This window comes from Crocuta crocuta, unplaced genomic scaffold (genome assembly GCF_008692635.1).
Source record: "Crocuta crocuta isolate KB4526 unplaced genomic scaffold, BGI_CrCroc_1.0 scaffold53, whole genome shotgun sequence".
NCBI lineage: Eukaryota > Metazoa > Chordata > Mammalia > Carnivora > Hyaenidae > Crocuta > Crocuta crocuta.
In genome coordinates, this window is record NW_027529432.1 from 1,491,217 (window position 1) to 1,500,098 (window position 8,882).

Consider the following 8,882-nt stretch of genomic DNA (forward strand, 5'->3'; position numbering starts at 1 on the left):
CCTCCTCACATCACACATTTGCAGACCCCCCCAAGGCTTTCTGTCTCGCTGTCCCGGCTGGGCCCGTCCCTCACAACACCTCACGACTGTGCCTCAAAGCCTGCATCAATAAACGAAAACAGTTTGCACCGCTGCGGGCGTGCGCGCTCCGGGGACGCGAGTGGGTGTGGGAGCGCTTGCGTCGGGCCACCTCCGGGGCAAGCTAGGCCTACAGGTGACCCCCAGGCCGCGCCTCCCCTCCCCCGCCCGAAGCGTGCACCCGAAAGGGCCACGCCTGGGCCCGTATCTCTGCCGGGAGGCTACCGGGAAGGGTCCGGAACAGGAATGTACCAAGGTGGTCTGTGCGTCTCTAAGCTCAATACAGAAATGGGGGAGGGGGTGGGGGGATGGGGAAGAGATAATGGCATCTAGTGTGGGGGGGGTGTAGATTGAACTCTCCCTCGCGAGACCCGCAGCGCCTTCCGGAACGCGATCCTGCCCCTCCCCGCTCCTGGTGCGTGACGCCCTTCTCCTTGCCCCCGAGGCCTGTGGCGATTGGGTCCGTTGGGGCAGAACCATGGAGGAGAAGACTTTCAGAGTAAGAACTCTTCCCGGGCCCTCTCACCCTGTGAGCCCCCAGACTGAGTCCAGCTTGGGCCCCTGGCTATGCTCTCCCTCACCTTGGCCCCGGGGCGACTCCCAAGGAGCCCTGAGCCCAGCCCTGAGCCGACTCGTCCCGGTAGGGGTCAGGATCCCCGCCCCCAGCCTGCTCTTCCTCTCCTTTCCCATTCCCCGCTGCCCTTGGCTTTCCTCCTTGTATGTGGCCCACAGGCGTCTTTGAACAGCCATGGCTCAGAGATATCGAGCCCGGAAGACGACATCCGGAATCTGTGGACCAAGGCCACGCTGTCGCAGTCGAAGCTGAATGTGCCTCTGCCCAATGTCTGCGAGGACTCCGACATGGAGGGCAGCAGCGTGAGCAGCAGGACTCAGCACCAGTTTTACGACCAGAAGGCCGGCCACGACTCTGTCGCTGGTTCGTTAGCATGGGATGACGGAGATGACAAGGACAGTTTCAAGCAGGAGTTGCTGGACGACCACTCCTTGTTGGAGCTGGAGCTACAACGGGGAAGCTCCCTGGGAAGCCATTTCGAGGAGGGAGACGTCGATTCCAACACCGAGAGTGGTCAGTGTGGCCTCACCAGGCTGTGGGTATCCACAGGGCAGGGGGGTGGCCAGGACCCCAATATCTGTTGGTGTAAAGTGGAGGGGAGACGGGTGGGAAGCTATAGGATCCAAGTTTCCAGGATTCCCTTCCTGGGAGGGGCGCCAGCGCTCATCTTTCGCCCTTTAAATCCACCATTCTTGGAGCGCCCCCTACTGGGCAGGCGTCATACAAGGTCCTGTGGTTAAGGCGCTCCAGGTCCGAGAGAGAGACACCTGTGAAAAGGCATAAAGGCAGCGTGGTAGCACTCGTGCTTTTAATGGAATCACTGGGATAGTTGAGAGGAGGGAGTTATTTTCTTGCGTATGGATTTGCTGTCATTGAGGAGGTGCCTATCTTTCATTCACTCAGTCATTGGTGACCATTTTTAAGTACCTACTTCTTACTGGGCACTGTTTGAAGCTCGCCCCTGACGCCCCCGCCCCCCTCACCCTCAACCCCTGCCCCTTCATTAGGGAACCGGAGGTGATAACAATATAGTAACTGCCATTTATTGAGTGCTTGCTGTGTGCCAGGCACTGGACTTCCTTTGCACGATCACCTTAAACTTCACAACCTTCGTAAGAGGCCATTCTTATTACCCCATTTTACAGATGAAGAACTTGAGAGTCAGAAAGTTCCAGTCACTGCTCCTAAGCCTCACACAATGGGGTAGTCAGAACCTGAACCTTGGTGAGGGAGACCACAAAGTCCAGGGTGGTAAACTACCGTCCCATACTGTTTTCCGATAAGGTGGCACCTGGGGCTGGTCCCTGAAGGCCACTCCCCCCTGTTCCCCCGCCCCCATACATTTCCTCTGCTCCCGGGAGGAACCAGCAGTCAGCAGATGACTGATCTCTCTTTTCTCTTCTCCCAGAAATGTCTTCCTCAGACTCATCGCTCAATATCTCGAAGCACACACCCCATCGAGCCTACTGGGTGGAGCAGCAGAACAGGGTTAGAAGCACCCAGGGAGATGGGGGGATTTTAGTGGAGTGGGGGATGGGCAAGTGGGGGTTGCAGAGGCAAAGGGATGAGGGTGGTTTGTAGGGTGGCGGGGCAGGCACATTAGTTGGGGGTCTTGGGGCTAGAGGGAGCAGGTGGGGCATTTCAGCTCTGGGCAGGGCTGGGGTCCCTCGGACATCTGAACCTTTTGCTGCCTCTCCAGCTGCCACTGCCTCTGATAGAACTCATGGAGAATGAAGCTCTGGAAATCCTCACCAAGGCCCTCCGGAGTGAGCCCCTCCCTTAGACCTCACAAGAGACCCTGGGGGGTTTTGCAGGGCTCGGGCCCCAGGGCCTCTGGGAGTGGGGGTTCAGGATGTGTCTGCCCTGTCAGATTCCCTTACCGGTTACAGATATTCCAGGAACCCCACCAAAAGTGAAATGTTGGGGGACTGGGCACAGGGACACCCAGTGGGGAGAGCATGGGGCCTGGGCTCCAGCCTTAGGGCAGCTCCTTTCTAGCTGATGAGGCTTTTCCATCCCCCTGCCCAGTGGGGATGACAATCTTTGTGGGGCCTTGGTCCCCTTCCTTGGTGCCGTGAGGAACCTCTAAACAGTGGTTTCCTTGGGTAAATGTCCCCTTGGTTGCCCTGCTTATGATATAAGGGAGGGGTGCTGGCTAATCACCTAGAGTGGGTGGTCCAGCAGGGGTCCACAAAGCTGCAGACTATCACTGTCCTAGTTCAGGCCTGCAACATGGCTAACCTTGTTCTCATCCATCCTCCACCTCAAAGCTCTCGTCCTCCACAACCTCCATCTGGAGTGCAAGTGTATGACCTGACCTTTTGAAAGAAAGTCGTCAGGGCCCAGCACCTTGGGGATTCAAAGTTTCCCAGACTAACACAGATCCGAGCGCCAAGCGCTCCTGCCACCCCAAATCACCCGCGGTTGCTCAGTTCTCACATGCAGCACGCACTGCTGGGGAGGCCATGCCCCTGGCTCATTGCCCTGAGCGGAGCTCTGCCCTCCAGGCTACCGGTCAGCTATAGGCCGGGACCACTTCCTGACAAAGCAGCTGCAGCGATCCATCGAGGTGCTCAAGAGGCGCCGGAGCAAGAGGCTGCACCTCTTGGCGTACTGAGAGCATCGCCTCGGGCTCGAGTGACAGCCCGACTCCAGCCCCGGGCCCTCGTCCCGTCCCCAGACCCAAACCTGACCCAGTCCACGTCGAATTTGAGTCCTAAAGAAATAAAAGACTCTGTGCACAGTTGGTGAGTCAGTGCGTGGCTGCCCGCGTGAGGCGGACGCACATGGCCCCGCCTTTCCCCGTGACCTTCACTCGGTCACCGCAGTGACCTTGAGCGTTTTCTGTCCAGGCCCTCTTGGCTCCGCCTTCCTGGGACTTGAAATCCAGGACTTCTTGCTTGTTTTATGTCGGCTTCTCCCACCCCGAGTCCAAGCAGCGTTGTGGGGATACTGGATCTGCGGTTCGAGTGCCCCGATGGAGTAATCTTGGGGGAAGGGGGAGAAGGGAAAGGGGCAGCGCCTCCCCTCTAGTATGGACATGCTAGGCCCCGCCCTTCATGCATATGCAGTTACACTAACCTCTCTGCTGGTCCCGCCCTCTTATTTACATATGTAAGTCTTCTCCCTGCCCCGCAACGGCGGCCCCTGAGCCACCTCGCCCACTCCTCTCGCGCACAGCGCGTCCCGCCTCCTTCGTTACGTAAGAGCGCTCGTGGTTCCAACCCCCTCCCGGAGCTCTCCAACTCCCCTCTGGCCCGCCCCTTGGCGGCCGCCTCCACAAGTGCGCCAATCTGGCTCGGTGGCGGTGGGCGGGACCTTCACGAAGGCCCGCCCTCTGGCTGCGCAGGCTCCGCCTCGACCGGTCCGGGCACGCAGGCGCTGCCTGCCCCACTTGTCTGATTAGCATAGGGCGCCGAGCCCCGCCCCCTGCTTTGCATGCGCACGGACGGCCCCACCCCCGCTGTCAGCTGGAGGAAGCAGAGTAGGAAGTGNACGGGGTTAGGGTTCGGGCGGGATTCGGCGTTCAGGTCTTAGTGCGTCGGCCTGGGACAGAGGCCGGTTCTGGCTCGGGCTGCAGGTCCTGGCCAGGGTCAGACTTGGGCCTCGGGTCCAGTCCCAGGGCAGGGTTCAATCCGGCACCTGGAGCAAGTCGAAGTCCCAGGGGCGGGCCGGGGTGGAAGATAGGGAGGCTTCCCTGTCGGAGAAGGGGCTTTGAAGACCACGTGGGGGCGCTCAAAGGGGCCTTGGGCCACCCTCCTCTCTGGGTCAAAGGTCATCGTACCGGCGGGGGAGAACTTCCTCCTCCTGGGCGCTCCCCATTTACTTCCTGATAACCTGATAGAGGTCCCCCGCGGGCGGAGGAGGAGGGGAGGCGAAGCAACTTTAGGCAACTTCCCGTAGGTGTGCGCAGGTTGGGGGGGGCGGGGCGCCCCAGCGGTGGAGGATTCTGCGGCAGCGGGAGTGTAAGAGTGAATGTGCTGGCGAGGGTTGGGGGTGGGGTGGGGTGTAAGGAGGTGGAGCCGCGTCCGCCGGTGGGCACGGGATTGGCATGCTTGGGCAGGAGGGGCGGTGTGTCAGGTGTGAAAGGCTCTGAGTGCGTTTCCACAAGGGTCTGTGTCCGTGTGTGTCAGTGTGGGGCGCATGGTGAGTGGGAGTGTTTGGGAGTGAGTGTGTGTGATTGTGAGCCTTGACTGTGACTTTGTTTATGGGTTGTGAACTTCGGGGGGAGTGTGTGAAGACAAATGGAAGCACACGCGAGAGGTGGGGTTTGGGGAAGGCTGTGTGTGAGGCATGCCAGTGCCAGAGAGTGGGCATGCGTGAGCGCGTGAGGATAGCTAGAACCCAGGTGAGTGGGGGTGTTGAACCTGCACTTGTGAGCACATCAACTGCCCTTGTGTGCCTGGTTTGTGCTTCTGCATGGAGGATACCCAGGTGAGGGGTGATCTTCGAGGTCCCCAACATCTGGAGAGAATTGAGAGGTATCCTGCTACTGGCTGGGGATTCCAGAAGAGGTCGAAGATTGCCTGGGGACTGAGATCTCCGTGCTTCCCGGCCCCGGGTGGGAGTAGGGAGTTTCCAGGCTTCCTCCAGGATCCCAAGTGGGGGGCCTTGCTGACAGTTTCTGGCCCTGGAGACTCTGTTCCCATAGCAACAGCTGGAGGGGGGGTGCTTTTCATGGGCAGCCCCTTCCTTGGACTCTGCCCCCCTTCCCTCCCCCTCAGTGAGCCAGGAAGCCTGGCTCCAGGCCGGGGGTTGGGTAACCAGGGTGGCATGGTGTCTCCATCCCCCATCCCAGTGTCTCCCTGTGAGCTGACAGGTCTCTCCCTGCAGGTGACCAGCGCCATGTCCAGCCAGGTGGTGGGCATTGAGCCACTCTACATCAAGGCAGAGCCAGCCAGCCCCGACAGCCCAAAGGGTTCCTCCGAGACCGAGACCGAGCCCCCAGTGGCCCTGGCGCCTGGCCCAGCTCCCACCCGATGCCTCCCCGGCCACAAGGAAGAGGAGGAGGGGGAGGGGGCTGGGCCTGGTGAGCAGGGTGGTGGGAAGCTGGTGCTCAGCTCCCTGCCCAAACGCCTCTGCCTGGTCTGTGGGGATGTGGCTTCCGGCTACCACTATGGCGTGGCATCCTGCGAGGCCTGCAAAGCCTTCTTCAAGAGGACCATCCAGGGTGAGCCCCTAGCGCACTCATGCACCCCTTGCCCTCTGGGCCTAGCGTCCCCCAGTGGGTGGCAGTAGGTCCCCCAGACCACTGCAGCACAGCTTGGGGTTCCCAGGTTCCTCCGACCTCCTGGGCATGCCATTTTGCTGAAAAGTTAAAGCCCCCAGGATGTGCTGATGGACCGGAGGTGGGGCGTGGGAGAGGGAGGACTCGGGAAGCCTTCTAGGCTTCTGGGTACTGTAGGCCTAGCACCTTCCCCGGTGGCTCTGAAGAACTTGAGGCGGTCTCCGCCTGCTCCAAAACGCTGTTCTGGCTTCTGGCAGCTGCTCACCGCTCAGCAGCATATCACATCCCCTTTTGGTGGATTTGCCCAAAACAGCAGCAGCCGTACAGGGCAGGTGTTTCTGGGTAACTGAGAGTGGCGACGTCATAGTTTAGCACCCGACTTTAAAAAGACCAATAGGTAAAACATGCCTGCTGCTAGTACTCACTGAATGTTTCTCACTCCAGAAAACATAGCAGAACACGAGTGAGCAAGATGGAGATGTAATATTCGTTCCTTGAGATGCGCCTGTTACTTACACCTTTATAGAAATCGCTGGAGACTTGGGCACGATAACGTGTGCTTCGGGGAACGTTTCTTGAGTGCTTATCCTAAGCGAGGCCCTGTGCCCTCCACGTGTACCATCTGTGACTCCCCCAGCAACCCAGAAGGTGCCAGCACTGGGACCCTGGCGGAGGCCCAGGGAGATTTTTTAAACCTTGTTCAAGTCCCACAGGTAGAAAATGGCAGACCCAGGATTCGCACTTGGGTCCGAGTTAGGCTCACAGCTGACTGCCGCCTTTGCTTATTACTTGTAACTGAACTTCGGACAGATGGCTCACAACCGATTGGGACATTCCAGTGGGCCTTGATTTGGCCAAGACCCACCGCTCTAAAGCCCTTGAGCTCTCTGCTGGTTCTGTAGGCCAGTGAAGTACCCAGCCTGGAACCTTGTGTTCTCTGTTGACTCCGTCGACAAATCTTTATTGAGCACTAACCTTAAATAGCAATCAATTATTACAAAAATTTTTTAATGCTTATTTTTGTAAGAGAGCATGTGCGCGTGTGCACACACACACACACGTGTGCACGCCTGAGAGTGGGGGTGGGGCAGAGAGAGAGGGAGACACAGAATCCAGAGCAGGCTCCAGGCTCTGAGCTGTCAGCACGGAGCCTGACACGGGGCGCACACCCACAAACCATGATATCGTGATGCTTAACCGATTGAGCCACCCAGGCGCCCCCAATAGCAATCATTTATTGGGCATTTTTTGAGCACTGCGAACCGTGCTGCGTGTGTCACCCCAATACTCCCTTGAGTTCTCACTGGCCGTCTTTGTAGAAAGCACTGTTTTTTATCCCACTTTTACAGAAGGGAGAACTGAGGGGTTGAGGATTTAGGTACGGGACTTGCCCGGGCCACACGGTTGGTTAAATGGTAGTGTCAGGATGGGGCCCAGGCTGTCTCCAGAGCCCTTGTTTGTCGCGGACCTGTGCTTCGCTGTCCTGACCCCTGTTGCAGGCGTGGGGACATAGCTGGACCGTCCCTGTCCTTAAGCCATTTATATTCTAGCAGAGGGGAGCGAGAAAATGGTGAATGGCACAGAAGTGTGGTAGTACAGCTGTTGTCAGTGCTGGACAGGGAGGGGGGGCAGGATGTGTGCCAAGGAACCTGGCTGGGCTGGGGGCTCTCCCGGAGGTCTTCCCTGAGGAGGTGTCTTGAGCTATGCGCGCAGGCCTGGATATAGGGTATAGGAGAAAGCACACCGTGGGAAGGAATGTGCGTGCCAAGGGCGCGTTGGCTGGCTGTGTCATTCAGTCCCTGTGGTAGCCCTGTTGAGGCCGGGAGGGCCACCGTGCAATCATTCAGCCCGTTGTCAGGCCCTGTTCGTAGCGCCCGGCAGTCCTGGCGATCAAGGAGCAGACGCTGAAGTGGGAAGACAGATAATGGAGAAGATAAGTTCATGTGTTGTTGGGGCAGAAGCCCAGAAGCCGTCAGGCAGGGGGGCACCTGACATCTCAGAGCGAGGCCAGGGAAGGCCTCCCTTGGGTGACAGGGAGTGGAGAGTTCAGGGAGGTAAGGGAGCCGCGTGCCCTGAGGCAGGGGCCTGTTTGAGGAGCACTGAGGTGGCCGGGGCGGAGCAGAGGGCGACGGAGATGAGGTTAGAAAAGTGAAAAAGGAGCGGAGCTGGAGGCGTCGTCAGCCTCAGGTTGGCTTTAACTGAGAACGGAAATGATCGGGGGGTTTTGGGCAAGGGAGGGACAGGATCTGACTTGAGTTTAAGGGGTGGCCTCACACCCACCGAAGGAGAAACGGACAGAGGAGGAGACCGGCACGAGGGGGGGTGACGGGAACTCGGGTCAAGGATGGAAGCGGGTGCCGGGGCAGAACGGGTCGGCTTCTGGATATATTAGGCGGTAAAGCTGGCCCGGCTCTGTTGACGGGGCGGGTGGGTGTGAGAGAAGCTAAGATGTTCTCTGGATTTCCGCTTGAGGACCCGGACAGATGGAGCTGCAGGTTTTGGGAGTGGTAGGTCCCGGACCCCTTTTAGGACAGGTCAAGTCTGCAGCGCCTTCTAGACCTGCGAGATGGGCAGGAGTCTAGCGTTCACGCGGGTCTGGAGATAGAAATTTGAAGGCCCACGACTGGTGAGCTCACCATGGGATCTGGGGCCGGGGGCACAGGGTCCGAGGGCAGCCCTGGGGTTCTCCAACAGAAGGAGTAGGGGCAGATGCGTGGAAGCCACCGAGTGGCCAAAGAGGAGGAAGGGAAACCGGGAATGTGGCGTTCTAGAAGCAAAAGACAAAGAGCCTTCAAGTGTTTGTAGGAGCAGGACGTGATCCGCGGGCATGAGATGGTCTTCTAGGCCGAGCAGGATGGGGACGAGAACGGAGCGCAGGACGCAGCAACACAGAGGCCGCTGTGGCCCTTGACGAGAGCAGCTGAGGGCAGGAGGGCCCAGAGATGTGGCTTGACAAGAGGTGGAGATCAGCCTGACTCGCCCCCCCCACCCCCTGCCCCGGGC

At 59.1% G+C, this 8,882-nt stretch overlaps 2 protein-coding genes across 2 annotated transcripts in view; both read left to right on the forward strand.

Annotated features, from left to right (window-relative positions):
- Positions 1-475: 475 nt before the first annotated feature.
- On the forward strand, positions 476-3,395 carry CATSPERZ (catsper channel auxiliary subunit zeta). The gene is made up of 5 exons (XM_077759722.1): positions 476-577; positions 811-1,165; positions 2,061-2,140; positions 2,352-2,418; positions 3,160-3,395. The coding sequence occupies exons 1-5, from the start codon at positions 557-559 to the stop codon at positions 3,267-3,269; spliced, it is 633 nt and encodes a 210-aa protein (XP_077615848.1). The 5' UTR covers positions 476-556; the 3' UTR covers positions 3,270-3,395.
- Positions 3,396-5,485: 2,090 nt separating this feature from the next.
- ESRRA (estrogen related receptor alpha) overlaps positions 5,486-8,882 on the forward strand; it is a 5,912-nt gene continuing 2,515 nt past the window's right edge. The window contains exon 1 of the mRNA XM_077759724.1: positions 5,486-5,822. Coding sequence (XP_077615850.1) covers positions 5,498-5,822 — 325 coding nt within the window. The 5' untranslated portion in view covers positions 5,486-5,497. The remainder of the gene's footprint in view (positions 5,823-8,882) is intronic.